At 49.4% G+C, this 20323-nt stretch overlaps 1 protein-coding gene across 1 annotated transcript; it reads left to right on the top strand.

The window, feature by feature from the left end:
• Positions 1–3: 3 nt before the first annotated feature.
• On the top strand, positions 4–18880 carry LOC137149934 (olfactory receptor 52P1-like; the record flags this gene model as incomplete). The annotated part of the gene is made up of 5 exons (XM_067543585.1): positions 4–891; positions 16939–17038; positions 17557–17816; positions 18099–18344; positions 18818–18880. Coding segments are annotated over 5 exons (1557 nt in total), but the record flags the coding sequence as incomplete, so codon positions are not given.
• Between the last annotated feature and the right edge of the window lie 1443 nt (positions 18881–20323).

Below are 20323 nucleotides of genomic sequence, written 5' to 3'. Positions count from 1 at the left end.
TCCTTTGACCCACCAGAATTCATCCTAAAGGGAATCCCGGGGCTGGAAGCTGCCCACATCTGGATTTCCATCCCTTTCTCTATGTTCTACATCATCAGCCTGACGGGAAATTTCACGGTGTTGTTTGTTGTCGACAAAGAGGAGACCCTGCACAAGCCCATGTACCTGCTGTTCTGCATGCTGGCGATCACAGACATCGGTATATCAACCTGCGTCATGCCGAAGGCACTGAGCATATTTTGGTTCGGTTTCAAAAGCATCACCGTGGATGGCTGCCTCACCCAGATTTTCTTCCTTTACTTCCTAACTTCTATGCACTCAGCCGTCCTCGTGGCAATGGCCTTCGATCGCTACGTCGCCATATGTGACCCTCTGAGATACACCACCATCCTCACCAACGCACGGATTATTAAGCTAGGGCTAGTGTGTTTGATACGAGCTGTTCTCTTGCTTCTGCCTGGGCCCCTGCTTCTGCGGAGGCTTCCATTCTGCTCCAACCGCATTATCCCCCACACGTACTGTGAGCACAACGCTGTGCTGAAGATGTCATGTGGGGACACCAGAGTCTTCCAGATGTACAGCTTAGTGTTAACATTCATGATAATCGGGTTAGATCTGATATTCATTGGCCTGTCCTACGGTCTGATTATCAGGGCCATCCTCAGGATCTCCTCTAAGAAAGCCCACCAGAAAACCCTCAACACCTGCACAGCCCACATCTGTGTGATGCTGATGTTTTATACTCCCAACCTCTTCTCCACCCTGAGACACAGGTTTGGTCAGGACATTGCTTCCCACGTTCACATTCTCTTGGCCAACGTCTATCTTCTTGTCCCACCCATGTTCAATCCTATCATTTATGGGGTCAATACCAGAGAGTTTCTTGAGAAAGTGAGAAAATGCACCTGTAGAATGTGATTGCCTTGGTCAAATGCCTTAAAATCTGTGTGACAGGAATGGAAAAGGACGTCTCCTCATTAATCAAGGGTGCTCTGTCCCAATTTGGTTGAGCTCAACCTTGAGGAAGTTCACAGTTTCAGAAGTTCCTCACACCTAATGTCTTATCACTCCGTCACCAAGCACTTCCCTCTCCATTGCTAAGTTCCATCAGTGTAACCATCACCTGATCTCTTTCAGAACCACTTGTTATCCCTCAGGCTCACACACCCTGTCACTTTCTGTGAGTTCTAGACCACCAGCACTCATGCTTTCTTATATGCTCTCAGACCTATTTTCCATGGCTGTTGATTCTCACCATTCCTCACACTCCTCCCTCTGACTTTTTGCCCCTCTCTCCCATCACAAGGTGTGATCACAGGGGAGCTGTGGGGACAGAGCTGGGATAGTGGTTGCTGGTCATGCCACAAGTAACACGGCAGCTGAGTGTGATTAGCGGCTGGGGAGAGCAAGGCGGGGCTCTGGGCAGAGGGCCCACTGCAGGGAGATGCGGCCAGACAAGAAGGCCTTGTAGGCTGGCCTTAGGTGGGGGAGGGAGACGTGACCCCAATGGGGCCGGTGCTGTGGAGAAGAAGCCACGGACAAAACTACAAGGCTGAACTTCTTTATCACACGTACAGTGACCCGGCTGGAGCCTGAGGGCGTACGGTCATCGCCAGAGTTGGCGTTGTATTCTTGCCATCAGCGCAGCACAGCCAGAGCCAGGGAGGGGGGCCTGGGATGTATAAGGGACAAAATGTAAAGTTTTCTTACATCCCAGAGACTGTCGGTTGGGGGTCCCCGTGCCCACAGGGCAGGGCTCCTTCTTTCCTTTAACCTTCCCCTTTTTTTCCTTATTTTTCTTATAGCTGCTTGTTTTAACCTATACGTGCTGTAGCAAAGCTCTTCCTTTCCCTCCGGGGGATCCAGCGCTTCCTTCTAGTGGTAGGTCAGGGAATTGCTTCACCCTTTAGTGTTCTTCCACCCTCCAGGGGTGGGGGAGGGTAACACAGCCTCTCTAGGATGGCCACTCTCCTCTGGCTCCCAGTCCTTTATCTGGTTCTCACAGGCCCTTTGCTCTTTGCTGGGGCTCTTCCCCCTCCATGAATGGCACGTGGGGGGCCTGGTCCCACCTTCAACTCCAGGCTCCAACCCAGGGACCCTACAAGTAGCAGCCTGGCACTGTGGGTTCAGGAAAGCTGCTAGCTTCCGAGGGTTACTTCCCCGGGCTCCTTGACATAATGTCCACACCCTGCCCAGACAAGGGCTCTTCCTGGCCTCCTTGCCTGGGTAGGCTCTGGAACCCTGACAGCCCCAATGGGCGTGGTAGTGCCGAACCAAATGTCCAGTTCAATATTTCCCTTCTAGCAGGGTCTCTTCCCTTAGACTTCTCGGTCTGGATAAGGGCCTTTGCTCTCTTCAGGCAGGATTTCCCACCTCCAGTCTTTGTACCTGCAGGTTGTCTCCTGCCACTGTTCTGCTCCTTCTTCGAAAATTTCCTGGCTCCTGACAGCGTCTTGCCTGCTCCCACACTCTGGTAGCTCCCCTCACTCCCACAACTTCAGCCGCACCCTCTCTCTGGAAGGGAGGCTTTTAACAAGGCCTGGGCAGGGCCTCGATTGGCTATAGGTGTGTTAATTAACCTAGAGAAAGCCCTTCTCAGCTACCGGGGAAAAGGAATTTACTGATCCTGGGGTGAGCTGGGTAGTGCAGCACCCACAGCGGAGGTGTCACATCAGGGATCAGCCCCTGTCTGCCCATCTGAGCTGGCTGCGGGGCCGACACAGGGACTGGGCTGGAGGATGTCTGGGATTCTGTGACCCTGGATCCCCTTACGCTGTGGGACAAATTTCACACTTTCCTGTCTAACTCTGAGGGGCCAGGGACAGGGTGCAGCTTGCTCCGCAGCCCTGGGCGACTTTCACCCCCTTCTCCGAACTGTGTGGCTATACTGAGGGAGGAGAAATGGACCAGGAGGCAGGACACCACAGCTTACCAGCGGGCATGTGGCTTCCATGACTCCCTGGGGGTCCACCGTCCTTCCTTAGGCTGGGCGAGGGGCCTTTAGCACTGACTTTAGCACAGGCCCACCCATTTCCCGGAATTGAAATAGTAACACTTTCTGGTAGCCATCCAGGCTAACCCTGTCACACCGCATTTTAACTCATTGTAATTGGTGTTATTGGGAGTTTTAAGTTTCCAAGGAATCCTGGGTTCCTTTTGTTGGGATTCTGGGAACTCTGCCACAGGGGATAGTGGAAAGGGAGGCCTAGAGGGCAGGCATGTCTCCGGGTAAAGGGAACTGGAGCAAGGACTCAGAGCCTTTTGAAGTCTGATTCCACCAGGGCAATGCAGAAGCCAACACAGCGGAATCGTCCCCTCGCTTGCATTAGGGAAGTGAGACAGACTGATGGGTTGGATTTTAGTGACGTGTAACTTGTAAAACCATCACATCAATGTAACAACAGAAATGTGTCACGCTGGGGAGGACACGTTCTGCGTAAGGCGAATGTAAAATCACTACATGAGACAGCTTCCCAGAGACGTGTATTGTATAAAACCATTTTCCTGCACTATTTTATTGTTGGATTTTAGCAGTAAACCTGAATGACGTTGTTCATTTGGCCTCTTGAACATATTTCATAACTAACGAAAGCAAGGTCCAGCAACTGACTATACAACTTATCAACAACCAGCATGAATCGCTGCTTCCTCTCCGATTTCAGTGTTCAGACATAATGAAGGCACGCACAGAAATAATTCTGCTGAGCAAAACTGCTGTTGAAGACCACCAGCCTTCAGCTTTGAAGAAATGAATGGAAAATGTTAGTTTGGTTTTACTCATTGTGCACCAAAGAAAGATGCCACAAACTGCCACAGTCCAACAACACAGACCTGCTGCTTCTGTAAGGGCCTGAATCCGGGGCCTTGTAGTGCAGGGCGGGGCCTGGCTCCCCTCACTCCCTGCCACCCGGCTGCCTCTTCTCTCAGAACATGGCCACAGCAGCAGGGGAAGGACGGCTGCCCTCGCTCAGCCTGGGAGGAAGGGACAGAGCTACCGAGGGGCCAGCTGGTGAGGAGCAAGGAAAGCTGCCGCTAACTTGAACCAATCCAGACCCCAGCGAGGAGGACCTGGGGGCTCCTGGGCAATGGATGCAAGAGATACCAGCCAAAAAGACCCGCTCAGTTTCAGTAAGGTGCTAATATACCCTTCCACTAGGTAACCCATTCCAGTGCTTCACCACCCTCCTAGGGAAAAAGATTTTCCTAATGTCCAACCTAGACCTCCCACACTGCAACTTGAGACCGTTGCTCCTTGTTCTGCCATCTGCCACCACTGAGAACAGCCTAGCTCCATCCTCCCTGGAAGCCCCCTTCAGCTTTTAAAAAGGCTGCCATGAAATCACCCATCATTCTTCCCTTCTGCAAACTAAACAAGCCCAGTTCCCTCCATCTCTTCTCATGATTCATGTGCTCCAGCCCTCTAAATAATTATTGTTGCCCTCCACTGGACTCTCTCCAATTTGTCCACATCCTTTCAGTAGAGTTTGACCCAAAACTGGACCCAATACTCCAAATGTGGCCCCACTGGTGCCGAATAGAGGGGAATAATCACTTCCCGCGATCTGCTGTCAATGCAGCTACAATATTACATTAGAAGAAGGGGTTGGACTAGACACCTCCTGAGGTCCCTTCCAAGCCTAATGTTCTATCAATATGGGGCATAGGCCCTGTGCAAGCTCCTGGAATTGCTTCTGCTGCCAGTGTAAGTAATAAGCATCTGGATAAAGTGGGAAAGACAAAGGCAGTGAATATGGGGTTTCAAGGTCTTTTGCACATCCTGTCCCAACTGTCTGTGCAGGAAGGAAACATGACAACGGCTTGAGGTCCTCCTCTATAGTATTCAACACTGGGTGCTAGAGAAAGGAGACAATGTTGTTATTAATTATTTATCTGTTTAGGGAAACACTCAAGGATGGATTTTCCTCACTAGCTGGAAGTCAGTAAGTGAACATTCATTCAATGGAAATCTGAGAAATCTGCACCTGCCTCCTCATTTTAGTGCAACACTCAGTGGCATTTTCAGGACTTTTGAAAGAACAAAAATAGCTACCTCTTATCTAGGTCTCAAAGGGCTTTACGAAACCCCTTCACCTGCCACTTCTTGGGTGGAAAACAATGTTTTTAACAGTGCACAGCTGCTCTGTGTGTCAGGGGCTGTCACCCCCCCTCAGACGGAGCCAATGAGGAGCCAGGAGGGCAGGGGTCCCGTCCTCCGTGTGAGCTGCAGCTGCCTGGCCTGGGCCGAGCCGGACCGAGCTGAGGCAGAGCAGCCGGGCTGGGGCAGAGGAGAGGCCCAGGAGCTGGGCAGAGAGCGGGGCCGGGCCGGGCCGGGCTGGGGCTGGGCTGGGGCCGTCTGGGCCGGGTGCGTCAGTGAGGATCCTGGCCCAGCCTTGTCGGGGTTACGGGGACCCCACCACACAGGAGAGTGGGCAGGGAGCCCTCGAGGTCAGGCCGGCCTGTGGGTAAAGGGCGTGGGGGCGAGGACTCAGATCCTGTTGCCAGCCAAATGCACCGGGGCCATGTGTGAGCCAGAAAAGATCGGCACAATAGTGGGCTCATTCCCCCGCTTACACTAGGGAGGTGGTGGAATCTCCATCCTTATTGATTTTTAAGGTGCGGCCTGACAAAGCGCTGGCTGGGATGATTTATTTGGGGTTGTTCCTGCTTTGAGCAGGGGGTTGGACTAGATGCCTCCTAAGGTCCCTTCTAACCCTAATATTCTATGATTATGGGGCGTAGGCGCTGTGCTGGCTGCTAGAACTGCTTCTGCTGCCAGTGTAAATAATAAGCATATGGATAAAGTGGGAAAGGAAAAGGCAGTCAATATGGGGTTTCAAGGTCTTCTGCACATCCTGTCCCAACTGTCTATGTAGGCGGAGTGTGAGCTTCTTCTGAGGTAATTCCAGAAAAGGATGACACACTTCTATGAATGCGCACACCCGTAGTTAATTTAGGTAGGATGTGATGAGAAGGGTTGACTATCTTCATGCTTCAGAGCATAAACTGAGTGCCAGGTGGAGTCAGGAGGGACTCTTGCTTCCTCTGCATAGGTCGTATTATACAATTTGGTACATGCCAACGGCTTGAGGTCCTTCTCTGAAGTATTTAACACAGGTGCTAGAGAAAGGACATAGTGTTGTTATTAATTATTTATCTGTTTAGGGAAACACCCAAACTCTTGGCCTCAAGGTTGGATTTTCCTCACTAACTGGAAGCCAGTAAGTGAACATTCATTCATTGGAAATCTGAGAAATCTGCACCTGCCTCCTCATTTTAGTGCAACACTCAGTGGCATTTTCAGGACTTTTGAAATAACAAAAATAACTACCTCTTATCTAGGTCTGAAAGTGCTTTACGAAACCTCTTCATCTGCCACTGAAATGCAGCTACTTCTTGGGTGGAAAGCGATGTTTTTAACGGTGCACAGCAACACTACACAGTAATTTTACAACAAAAAAGAAAGAATACTGTGTTTGGGCTGAAGTTCTCTTACACACTTTTAGATTTGTTTTAGAGAACAGTTCAATAGAATAAAAGTCAATAAAGACAAATGCACGGTACTACACTTAGGAAGGAAGAGAAATTGGCTCTAGTTTTGTGACAGTTGTTCCTCAAGATGTGTTGCTCATGTCCATTCCAAGAACCTCCCCTCCCGCTCCCCCTGCCTGCCCCTCTGTTGGGTTTAGGTGGGAAGAAGGAACTGAGCAGGCGGAGGGTTGGAAGGATCCCATGTGCCAGCGCTGTGGGGGGATGACTCCATGCAGTACAAGAGCTGACCCAACAGATATCACTAGGAGAAAAACCTTCTCTCAGCGGTGCACATGGCACATACACACCTACACTGCAATGTATCTGAGTCACAGATCTGGGAGAACAACGGTTACGAAGGGTTAGGAACCGTTTTCTAGCTGGGCTGGATGAGGTGTGATTCCCCACAGCCATATTTCATGGACAGTTGAAAATGGGACACGTATGCTGAGAAGCCAATAATAATGACACAAGGAGATTCTCAAAGTTGCAGATTAAATAACGTTCCCACAGGACTGGTTTGGGGATATTAGCAGGAGTTGTGGGGACCATGGAGGGGGAGAATAGGGGTGCAGACTCTTCCTGCACTGACTGGGGGAGGAACACACAGAGTGCGGGGCAGGGTGTGCAGTGACAGTGGAGCAGAGTCCTGAAACAGGCAGGAATGCTGCTTGAGATAAACAAGCATGGCTGTACCTCTGGGTCCTCATATGGCCCTCCACACTGCTGGTCCCCATATGGGTGCCCCACATTTAAAGGATTTTTATCCTCACAATCCCCTGAGGCAGGGAAGTGCTCTCCCTATTTTACAGAGGGGAAACTGAAGCCCAGAGTAGATTAGGTGATGAGAGGTCCGAGTTCACACAAGACCTCTGTGGACAACCTCGGAACTGACCAGGTCCCCTTGAGTTTCAGACCAGCGCATGATCCACTAGACCCCGGTGGGAGCTTGTCAAAGGCACAAGGTCAGTGGGCAGCAGAGTCCCATTGAATGTGGATGGACAATGGGCACCTCACTCGCCTCTAAACATCTCCCTGCACCCTCCCCACCCCAATGACAGCGTGTGCAGCAACTCTAGGTGGGGTAAAGAGACAAAGGCCGTCAGTCCACAGGCTTCAGGGCACGTGCTGATCACTGAAGGGGGGTCAGGAATCTGTGCTTCCCCATGACAGGATATTGCACCCTGAAGGGTTTATGACTAAACTGGGGCAATCTGTGATGCCCTCTGTCAGAGAGGCTAGCGGATGGGAGGGACTGTTACTGTGTGTGGAAATCCTACATTTGAAACAAGGGATGAACAAGAGCCTGTCCACATGCACTTCATGGTCTCAGGGAGTCAGCACAGGCTCATCAGCCGGGAGTAGCAGCAGATGCTCCGATTCTATGACAATGAGCAGCAGCACAGAAATGCCAATAAATAAATGAGCATGTCCAACCCTTGGCTCTTCTTTTCTCTCTTGGGTTTTAGCAGTGTAGGACAACTCTAGCAAGTCTGCAAGTCTTAGTGCTCTGACAATCTGAGCCTCTGTTACTGGTTAATCATTTCTTCAAGTCCTGCACAGGGCTCTCTTAGAAACTGTGGCATTTCCATTTCTTATTCATACTGAGAAAGTAGGGCAATCGACTATTTATCTTAGATGTCTGTACATAAAGCCTGGGAAAAAAAGCAGGAGGAATTGGAAGTCCTGGCACAGACAACGAATTATGATGTGATTGAAATAACCGAGGCTTGGTCTGAGTTGATCTTGGTGAACGTCACCAGAATCTGAGACCTCTTGTACTACACCCAATGGGCTGGCTAGATACCATGGCACTCACCCAACACACAAACCTGCCACTTCTCTTGTGCTCACCTTGTGCTCCATGAGGTGAGGGATGTCTTGGCCCCTACATAGCTTCTGTTTCCCTACTGGCCCCTAGCTTTTCTTAGGTGTTAAAATGGGTGTCATCCACCTCTCACAGTCCCTCCTGGCCGATGGTTCTCTTGGTGGGTCATTGGTGACTCCACCCTCCGTCCGAGTCACACACGCTGTCCCCCTTCCAGGTTACACAGGCTCTAGTTCTTTTCATGGTCCTGCTATGGGGCCGTAGCACTAAGGCTTCCTTCTTGGCGGCACTGACTTCATCGTCAACCCAACAGGGGCCCATCTTGGTTCTCTCAGTTGGTCTGTCCTTTCAGCATCCTTCCCTGACCTCAGTCTGCAACCAGAGCAGCAGGGCCCATCATGGTACCCTCACCTGGTCTGACTAGGTTCCGGGCTCAGTCCCCTGGGCTCAGGCTGCTCGCACTGACATGTCCATGGTCCTGCCACTCTTCTACCCAGTCAGGCACCCAGTCTTTGGCAGCCTTCCTTGCCCTCAGTTCTATCTGCAGTGAGCTGTCTCCAGCGCTGGTGATCTTCTAGACAGCCAGGCATCAGGTCCTCCTTCTTCAAGTTCCAGGCGGCATCTGAAGGAAGGCTCTGCCTCTGCTGCTTTCTTTTATATGAGTATGGCCCTTCTGGCTCCTGATTGGCTGTTCCTCTGCAGCTAACTCACTTCTCATCCATCTCAACAGAAGATTTCAAGCATATCCAGAAATAAAACAAACATTTTCCATTTTTAACAGGTCACCTTGACAGTACTGCTGTTAGAGTGTCCCAGAAGTTTAACCGAATTCTAGTCCAGTGACCTCCGTGAAGAGATGTTTAAATAACAGGTACAGAGGTGCTCACTTGTAAAGCAATTTGCCTCCAAGCCGTTATCACAAGCTCTGCCTACACCACTGCAAATGCTGAAAATAATGAACATACATAATTTGAAAACAGCCTTTCCAAATGTTGTTACTGCCCTGTGCATTAACCTGGCATTCCCAGTCCCACACTGCCGTGGTGAATGGTCTTTTTCGCATTTAAAAAGGACAAAAAGTGCTTTAGGTGCTACAATGGTTCAAGAAAGACTTAGTCATACTCTGTTATCCATTCATTCGCAGCTGGCAAACTCTGTAGACTTCTCCAGTTTAATTGAAACATTTGCTGCAGCAAAGTCATGCCGAAAAATCTGAAGACATTTTCATCATTGTAAATAAAAACCAAACCACTGCACATGGCGACTGCTCTATTTATTTATTTTATGTACATATGGGTGTATTCTATTTACTGCAGGGCTACTATTGCTGGAACCTTAGTGGAAGATACTGCCATCAGCAACTTGAACTTGTAAATAAATCTTATACCGCTGTGTGCTGTTTCAATGACAACTTCTGTGTGATCTCTCGTCTTTTACAATCATTCCACATGGGGGCTCACAAATATGTTTGACACCGGGCACGCAAAAGGTTAATCCAGCCCTGCAGCCAAAAATCTTAATGTTGACAAAAAGTGCTCAAATTCCTCCCCCCGCCCACATGACAAAAAATGTACAGCTAGTGTGTGTCAGAGTCGGGGAAAACAGGGATAGATCCTAGTGACAGCGTGGACAGGAACTGCATTTTAACTGTGTTGAAGTGTAGGATTTCCCTAACCCCATAAAGAGAGAGTCCAGCCACCTACGTTTCTAAGACCACAGCCTATCAAAGGCACTTCTACTGCTTGGGAATGGTAAGAAGTGAAGTGTAACATTATCAGAGAAGTCGGTCAGATAATCCAGGACAATAACAAATCTTTGAGAAGGGTTTCAAGTCGTTCATACTGCTATAGCTCTGAGGAAAAGGCATGAGGCAGTGCATGGAATTTGGAACACTCTTACAGAGTAAAATTGAACTGCATGAAAGAAAAAATGATCTTGCAGAAAAGGTAGTAGAGAGAGAGAGCGCCAAGAAAGAAGAATTAAAATAAGGTTTAGGGCTGTCCTTTAAGGTGGAGTCAAAGATGAACCCATTCTATTTCTAAAGCATGCCTTCTGTACCTTCCTAAAGATGTGAGATGACAACTCAAACACTTATTGGTAGAGCTCAGACCATTATATTCCCCCATCCCATACAAAGAGACATGATACTAGCACTACACTAATTAGAGCAAAATAGGCAGATTTTGAGAAGAGTCAGAGAAGACGGCAGTGAGTTTAGGAAGGCACAAAGTGCAGATCTGTCAAAGTTTAGCAATAAAACTTCAAAGAGAAAGGCACTGAATGAAGTTTCAGCTTACCTCAGGGGACCTTGGAAGGGAGGAAGATGATCAGGAACAGTCAACATGGATTCATCAAGGGCAAGTCACGCCTGATGAAACTGATTGCCTTCTTTGAAGAGGTGACTGGCTCTGTGGATGTGGGGAAATCGGTGGATGTGACATACCTTGACTTTAGCGAAGCTTTTGATACTGTCTCCCACATTATTCTTAACAGCAAGTTAAAGAAGTATGGGTTGGATGAATGGACTATAAAATGGATAGAGAACTGGCTAGATCATTGGGCTCGATGAGTAGTGATCGATAGCTCAATGTCTAGCTGGCAGCTGGTAACAAGCAGAGTGCCCCAGGGGTTGGTCCTGGGGCCGGTTTTGTTCAACATCTTCATTAATGATCTGGAGGATGGAGTAGATTGCACCCTCAGCAAGTTTCCAGATGACACTAACCTAGGGAGAGTGGTAGATACCCTGGAAGGTAGGGATAGGATACAGAGGGACCTAGACAAATTGGAGGATTGGGACAAAATAAATCTGATCAGGTTCAACAAGGACAAATGCAGAGTCCTGCACTTAGCATGGAAGAATCCCATGCACAGCTACAGAGTGGGGACCGATGGGCGAGGCAGCAGTTCTGCAGAAAAGGACCCTGGGTTATAGTTGATAAGAAGCTGGATATGAGTAAGCAGTGTGCCCTGGTGGCCAAGATGGTTCATAGTATATTGGTCTGCATTAGTAGGAGCATTGGCAGCAGATCAAGGAAATTGATTATTCCCCTCTATTCAGCACTGGTGAGGCCGCATTTGAAGTATTATGTCCAGTTTTGGATCCCACACTACAGGAAGAATGTGGAGAAATTGGAGAAAGTCCAGTGGAGGACAAAAAACATGATTAGGGGGCTGGAGCACAAGACTTATGAGGAGAGGCTGAGGAAACTGGGCTTATTTAGTCTGCAGAAGAGGAGGGTGAGGGGGGATTTGATAGCAACCTTCAACTACCTGCCGGGGGGAGGATGGAGCTAAGCTATTTTCCATGGTGGCAGATGACAGTACAAAGATCAGTGGTCTCCAGTTGCAGTGTGGAGGTGTCTAGGTTGAATATTAGGTAAACATTTTTCCCGAGGAAGGTGGTGAAGCACTGGAATGGGTTACCTAGGGAAGTGGTGGAATCTCCATCCTTACAGGTTTTTAAAGCTGCAGCTTGCCAAATCCCCCCTCATTCTTCTCTTCTACAGGGTAAAGAAACCCAGTCCCCTCAGCCTCTCCTCATAAGCCCTTTGTTTCAGCCCCAATCATGTTTGTTGCTCTGCGCTGGATTCTCTCCAATTTGTCCACATCCTTTCTGTAGTGGGAGGCTCAAAACTGGACACGATACTCCAAATGCAGCCTCACCAGTGCCGAATAGAGGGGAATAATCACTACCCTCAATCCGCTGGCAATGCTCCTACTAATGCAGCTCAATCTGGGTCGGGGAAAGCAGAGCCAGCGTGCTGCCAGCTGAGCCTCCTGCAAACAAAGAACAGGAATAAATAAAAAATTCTAGTGCAGAAGGGGGCTGAGACGTGGGCATAAGTGGGGAGTATCCTAGGCAGGCAGCACTGGCTCCAGAGCAACATTCTCCCCATGATCTCTTTGTCGAGAACAAGGTGAGCATGTGGCTTTATGCAGGATGGAGTCTGTGGGCCAGATTCAGGGCCCAACCCCAGCTTAACCAAGAACACAGAGATTCCTTTGACGCTGGTTCTGGGGAGAAAGGGGAGCCTCCGTGATCTGGCTATTCCCAGCAGTCAGAATATCCTTCCTGGCCATGGGCAGCTTGGCATAAGAGTGAGTATCTTTCGGGCTATACCCCAGTTTGCCCCAAGATCTAAGCACCACAGAGATGGTTAAAATCCACCTCCCATCCATTGGACTTTCTGCAGGCACAGCTCAGCCAGGCCAGGAGAGCTAGCCCTGGTGTTAAGAAGGTTTCAGCTGAAGGGTCCCACCCGGAGCCCAGAACACCTGCAACCTGAACCAGGGCATTCTGGGTGCTCTCAAGATGAGACCTTGTGGCCCCTGTCAGGTGTGACATGCATTTCAGGGACAGACATCACTCTCAGATGCCTCTTCTCTGCATTGCAGAGTTTCCTTAATTAGTCAGAGCCTCCTCCTGCAAGGAAGCTGCGTTGAAGAGCGGATTAAACAAAGAGACCAGCACAGACACAAACTAGCTTTGGACAATTCAGTCAATACAGGCGCCAGGGTCACACGTGCAGGGAATCGGGTTTATGCTCTGCCAGTCAGTGCATTGGTGGGAATGCAGAGGAGGTCATGGTTAGAGATTGGGAGACAAATCCCGGTCTCATGTACACTGGGGCTGATGTGGAGTAACTGCACCTGCTCTCTAGTGTCACTCCGGATTGACAGCGGTGTCAGTGACAGTGGCATCAGACCCGATCACCCGGTGTCCCAGTTGGCACCTGGGCAGAATTTACACAAAGGTTCCTGGGACTCACCAGACTGGGGCCCTCCGACCCCGCATCCTGCCTCTGACAGTGGCCAGCACCAGCTGCCCCAGAGGAACAGCCAGCAGCCCTGCCGCAGGGACCTACGGGATAGCCGCCCCATAGGGCAAGTCTCCCTGTCCCAGGAGCGAGAGGCATCGTACCGTTGTGGAGCAGGAGGGTGTGCGGCGTAGGTTCACATGGGGACGTAGGTGTAGCAGGGCTGAGTGTTGCAGTGACAAGTCCTGTGGGACCTGCTTCAGGGCACGTGCTGATCAGTGAAGGGGGCTGAGGAAGCTGCGCTTCCCCATGGCAGGATATTGCACCCAGAGGGGTTTATGACTAAGCTGGGGCAATCTGTGCTGCGCTCTGTCAGAGAGGCTATCGGATGGGAGGGACTGTTACTGTGTGTGGAAATCCTACGTTTCAAACAAGGATGCACAAGAGCCTGTCCAGGTGCACGTCACGGTCTCGGGGATTCAGCACAGGGCTCATCAGCCGGGAGTAGCAGCAGATGCTCAGATTCTATGACAATGAGCAACAGCACAGAAATGCTGATAGAGAAATGAGCACGTCTAATCATTGACTCTTCTTTTCAATCTGAGCCTCTGTTATCAGTGAATCATTTCTTCTCTCCCAGGGGAGGCTCCTAGGCTGAAATTCTCCAGGGTCTATTTTCTGCTGTTCCCACTGCTCACGGAGCACAGGGAATTGTCCCGGAGACCTGGTCAAGCTGAGAGTCCACAGGGACTGTACGGGGGAATCATAAAGGTCCCTGTCCAGCATTGTGAGTGTCAGATGTGAGATTTGTACTCAGATTCTCAGGTCGCAGTAAGATTTCCTCTCTCTGCTGTGTGGGATTCTGGTGAGTTGCCTGTTTCTGCAATAAAGTTAGTGCTAAGGGCTTGGGAAGGGTTCGAGTCTAGAACAATCTGGGCAGGAATTCTCATTCATGGAGACATGAATGGTTTAGCATTGTCAGAAATACTAAGGGATTTACCTCATAAAAATGGAGCTAGAGAGTTATTGTAAATAGTAATATTTGTTTTTAAGATAATTTCCTTGTCTCTTAGAGTGTCCTTCCATCTGTCTCAGTATCAGTGCAGGCTGCTCCTCTTTTGTCCCCCCCTTCACCCGGTAAAGCCAGACCCAGAGTTTAACCCAGGCTGTGCAGATATTTGTACGAGCTGTCGCTGTGTGGTGTGTCCGGTACCTAGTGTTGGTCCTGGGTAAGTGGGATCACTGTGTGACAGCGCAGAGGGTTGTGGGGGTAGTGAGTGGGGTGTACACGGACAGTTGGACAGCACTGCTGAAATTCAATTTTTATTTTTGAATGTTGGTCCCAGGCCAGTGCTGGGAGCTATCCTGGCCCCGACTCTCTGTGTTGTTCAGGTCTCAGGAACTCTTTCCCCTTGCAATCCATAGAATTGCAGCCTGGGTGTCACTTTACTTTACTCATTTTTGTTTCCAGTTTTTTTTTTTATGGTTGTTGAATGTTAATTACTCAACTTGAGACACTTTCCCCAGTGGAAAGAACCATTGATCTTTGCTCCTCAGCTCGTTCCATCTCCCATCGGTTCTGACCCCATCTATAATCTCCTTCCCCCACCCAGGCTGCCCCGATTCCAACACTACGCTCGGTGCCAGCATCTTCTCTGGTCTTCCCAGTCACCCGTGGCCTGCACAACCTCTGAGCCACCCAAGCTCCCCACAACTATTCCTCTGCAGGGATGAGGTGCCCCCGTCCCTCCTGTCCTTTGGGTAGGGGGGATCAGTGATGGTTTCTCTCTGGTGAGGAACGTCGCACACGGAGTGTCAGATACGAAGGCACTTGTGCTGTGCTGCTGCTCTGTTGCTCCCACATTCACCATGTGGGGCTACGGGAACTGCTGCACAGTAACAACGAGCAAGCTGAGAAGTGTGCACAGTATGTAATGAGAGCTGGGAATTCTGGGTCACGTCAGTGTTAGGTAAATACAGCTGCCACAGGGCAGGAGCTGCTCGCCGCTGGCTGACACAGTGAGCTACTAGGACACAGATGCTAACTCCAGGACTCTCTGGGATCATTTGTTAGCCAGCTCCGTTAGCCATTAATGGGGACAGTTGTACATGCATTTCTAAAGGCGAAGATTTTATGAATTGGACAATTGTACATATATTAATCAGGGCGGAGAATTTATGGGGTTGGTATTTTTCTCATCTGAAAATATCATCCAAGCCACTTATCCTGGGAAGCCTCACACCTGTGAAAAACAAGGTCACATGAGACATTTTCCCAATGGGGCTAAGTTCAGCACTGTCATGAGTAAAAAAAAATGCCTTCACCTAGGCTCAGGCACCAGCTGGCAGGCAAAATCCATCCAGCTGACTCCTGTCTGTGCTGCAGAGACATGTTCACAGAGGCCCAGGCCAGAAGGGAGCACTGTGATCATCTAGTCTGACGTCTGGTATAGCGCAGACCAGAGACCTGCCCCCAAGGAATTCCTAGAGCAGAGCTTATAGAGAAACATCCAACCTTGGTTTAGAAATTCTCATTGATGGAGAATTTGCCATGACGCTTGGTGAATTGCTCCAATGGTTAATTACTCTCTCTGTTTAAAAACTGTACACCTTATTTATAGTCAGAATTTGTCTAGCTTCAACTTCCAGGCATTGGATGGTGTTAGATCTTTCTGTGCTAACCTGAAAAGTCCATTCTTCAATATTTGTTCCCTGTGTGGGTACTTGTAGACTGTTATCGTCACCCTTCAAGCATTTATCTTACACAAAATAGATTGAGCACTCTCAGTCTATCACTGTAAGGCAGGATTTCTAATCTTTAAACATTCTTGTGGATCTTCTCTGAATCCTCTTCAGTGTATGGACATCCAGCTTTAATCGTTGGCGCCAGAACCAGACACATTATTCCAGCAGCAGTTGCAGCAGTGCCAAAGAATGAGGTAAAATAATTTCTCTCCCTCTACTTGAGATTCCCCTGTTTATCATGCCAAGATCATGTTATCTCTTTTGGCCACAGGGTCACCCAGGGAGCACATGTTTTGCTAATTACTCCTTCATCCCCCCAAATTTTCTTCAGGATCACTGCTTCCCACGATAGAGTCCCCAATACAGTAAATATCGCCTACCTTTTATGTTCTCTACATAGCTATATTAGAACACACATTGTTTACTTCATCCCAGTTTACCACAAGTCCAGACCACTGTGAATCAGTGACCCGTCCTATTCGTTATAGAAGATCCCCCAATTTTTTTGACATCTGCAAACTTTATCAGTATTCATTCATGAAAAGGGGAAGCAGCTGGCTTGCTGACGGGTGTCTCTGATTACCCTTGTCATTTAGCAAGTCAGAATGACTAAACCACTGCCCTTGTTATATCTCAGAGAAAGCTGGTTGCCTTCAAGAAAGTGTCTCACCAAAAGAAACAAGGAAAGTAACAGAGCACAAATGAGAAGGTAATGTGCATTTTCATGGGGCACACTTGGCTCATTTCCAAAAGAGGAATTGCATCGTAGATCGAACCTATGGTTCATCCAGTCAAATGTCCTCTCTCTGACAGGAATAATCCCAGGGGCTGCCGAAGAAGGTGTTTGGGGGATAACCTGACAGTCATGAGGGTGACCTTAACACCTAACAGCCAGAGATTGGCTTGTGCCCTGAAACATGCGGGTGTGCAAGTTTTCCAAGATATATATTGAGCTGTAGCTATTGTAATGGAACATTCTTACTATCCATGTAAATGTCCAAAAAAACCTTTTACAAAGCTGTAAACCATTACACCCGGTCCCTGCCCTAAGTTCAGACAGTTAAATTGGAACCTTGTTAGGTGTGCGAGGAGTTCAAGTTTTTCCCCCTCGTAGGTGTCTATGTTTCACTTATTGACATTGAACGTCATCTCCCATCACGCTTCTCATTCACCAGGCTTGGTGAGTGCCCTCCAAGAACATCTCTGGACTGGACTAAGGTCTCAGTTATTTGGTGCCATGAGGAAATCATAGAATCATGGAATATTGTGTTTGGAAGGGACCTCACAAGGTCGTCTTGTCCAAGCCTGTGCTCAAAACAGGGCCAACCTAGCTCCATCCTCCAAAGAACTTCCCTCCAGGTAGTTAAATGTTGTTATCAAATCCCCCCTCATTCATATCTTCTGCAGATTAAACAAGACTCGTTCCCTCAGCCTCTCCTCATAAGTCATTTGCTCCAGCCCCCTAATCATTTTGTTGCACTGGAATCTCACCAATTTCTCCAGATACTTCCTGTGGTGGTGGGCCCAAAACTGGACACAATACTCCAAATGTTGCCCCGCCAGCGCTGACTATAAAGGAATAATTTTGCTGCCTGACTACTCAGCCCCCTTTCTAGATTGTTACTAACTCTAAAACGTATACCATGTTATTTGTTATCACATGCGTAACCCCCTCGCTGGGATTCTCTCCCTTCACAGGCACCCTCAGCATTTCAGATCTTGATCGGCGACTCAACCACCTCATGGCAGATTTCAACCTCACACCTCCCGGCCCCTCAACGTTCATCCTAAAAGGTATCCCGGGGCTGGAAGGTGCCCACATCTGGATTTCCATCCCTTTCTCTATGTTCTACATCATCATCCTGTTGGGAAATTTAACGGTTCTGTTTATTGTCAGCAAAGAGCAGACCCTACAGAAGCCCATGTACCTGCTGCTCTGCATGCTGGCGCTCACAGACGTCAGTGGGACTACCTCCATCTTGCCAAAGGCAGTGTGCATATTTTGGTTTGGTTTCAAAGACATCACTGTGGATGGCTGCCTCACTCAGTTGTTCTTTATTAATGCAGTTGCTGTTACGTACTCAGCCATCCTCGTGACAATGGCCTTCGATCGCTACGTCGCCATATGTCACCCTCTGAGCTACGCCACCATCCTCACCAACGCACGAATCGCTAAGCTAGGGCTAGTGGGTTTGATACGAGCTGTTCTCTTGGTTCTGCCCATGCCCCTGCTGCTGCAGAGGCTGCCATTCTGCTCCAACCATGTTATTTCCCACATGTACTGTGACTACATGGCTGTGGTGAAGATCTCATGTGGGGACACCACAGTCAACAGGATGTACAACTTTGTGATAACATTAGTCATCATCGGGTTAGACCTGACACTCATTGGCCTGTCCTATGGGCTGATCATCAGGGCCGTCCTCAGAATCGACTCCAAGAAAGCCCTCAGGAAAGCCCTCAACACCTGCACAGCCCACATCTGTGTGATGCTGATGTCTTATACTCCCTACCTCTTCTCTGCCCTGACACACAGATTCGGTCAGGGCATCGCTGCCCACATTCACATCCTCTTGGCCAATCTCTATCTCCTTGTGCCCCGCATGCTCAACCCTATCATTTATGGGGTCAAAACCAAAGAGCTTCGGAACAAAGTGGGAAAATACATCTGCAGAATGTGATCTCCTGGGGCCACTGACTTTAAACCTGCGTGACAGGAAGGGGAAAGATTTTCTCCTCATTAATCAAGGGTGCTTTGTCCCAATTTGGCTGAGCTCTGTCTTGAGGAATTTCCAAGTTTCGTAAGTTCCTCAAACCTAGTTTCTTATTACTGCATCATGAAGCAGTACCTTCTCCATTGCTCAGTTCCATTTCTGCAATTATCACCTGATTTCTTTCAGAATCACCTGTCGTCCCATCATCCACATACCCTGTCACTTGGCCTTTCTGTGACTTCCAGACCACCAACTCTGATGATTTCTCGTATGCTCTCAGACCTATTTTCCATCAGGATGGTTGCTGATTCTCACGATTCCTCACTCTCCTCCATCTTTGATTATTTTGCCCCTCGCTGCCATCACCAGGTGCCCAACTCTGCCTTCTCAGGCACAAAATAGCGTTACCAGGGGTAGAAATCCCTGAGAGGCTCGACTTGCTGAGTTACCCCAATATTTTCCATCCATCCATGCTAGGGGTGGCTTCAGCCCTCCCGAGTAGGGTGATTGGGGCATGCCTGGGAGCAGGGACCCATTCCTGCGGGGTGCTGAGAACTCTAGCACCAGCTGACACTCCCTGTGGCATGGCCCCCCAGGGGTTCCCAGTGCCTTCCTCGGGTAGCCCCCCACACCTGTGAGTGAGTGATACCCTCTGCTCAGGCTTCTCCGGCTCGGGAGGAGGGGGGATAACGTTGCTGTCAGTGCCCCCCCCCCGGTGTCAGTGGTGACTTACGGGGATGGTGGCGAGGTCTGGTACTGGCTACATTTTTACCAATACCCCCTATTTATATGTATAGCTGCCAGAGCTGGATATAGGGGCAGGCGATCCAAGCACCCGGCTGGGGTACCCGGCGTACGGGACGCTGGGCTCAGGGGGCTGCTTTGGTTGTTAGTGACGCAGGGAAAGTGACACCGCTGGGGCACAGTTCAGTTTCTGGATGTGAGCACCTCTCAGTTATTCTGGACATTGAAAATGTTGTGAGTTTAGAGGAAACGAATATTTTTATTTGCTTATCCATGGCCTGAATAAAGCCAGATTCACAGCCTAGGCGTGCTAGTGTGTCATTGTATACGACCGGGATAAATCATGCCTCAAATCAGGCATCGAAAGCGTGAAATAGGCTACAAAGGCAATAAAAAGTAAAACATTCAGCAGTTTAACAATGGGGGTGCCTAAAAGACGCCATCTGGTCTCGGTCTGGCCCTGACAGCTGCCATGCTCTGCATGTCCGTGAAGTCCCGGGGACTCACCCCTGGGGTCACTGAGGGAAGAACTGGCCCCTCTGTGGGTGAGGAGATCTAGTCGATCTAGTCCCCTCTTGCTGCATGTTCCCTGCATGGGCTGAGTCTGTCGTCCCAGCCAGGGGTCAGAACAATAAAACCTTCTGAAGACCTGCTCTGTTCTCACAGCCTGGGCGATCCCCAGCTTATGGCACTACGTGGGTTTCGTTGGGGGGTATTTATTCTTTTTTCAATGAGTGGCTGAGTTGTTCAAATCACTCCAAAAGCCTCTGTAGGACCTACAAGGGCAGATGTGCTCTCTCCTCCAGCAGACTGCATGCCCTGTACCTGGCAGAGCTCCGCGGCCCCCACTGCATGCTGTGGTGTGGAGCAGGCAGCCATGACAGGGCATTCATGCGACTGCCCCCCTCCGCTGACATGTCAGGGCTGCCAAAGCTGATTCACATATTCCGCATGGTGCGTTGCCCTGTCTCTCTGTTGGCCTGGTCCTGCTGCACTGCCCCACATCT

Source organism: Emydura macquarii, unplaced genomic scaffold, assembly GCF_026122565.2.
Source record: "Emydura macquarii macquarii isolate MOO-44397 ecotype Brisbane River unplaced genomic scaffold, CSIRO-AGI_Emac_v2 contig_916, whole genome shotgun sequence".
Taxonomy (NCBI): domain Eukaryota; kingdom Metazoa; phylum Chordata; order Testudines; family Chelidae; genus Emydura; species Emydura macquarii.
The sequence above is the reverse complement of the archived record's forward strand: the minus strand, read 5'-3'. Positions and strand labels throughout refer to the sequence as shown.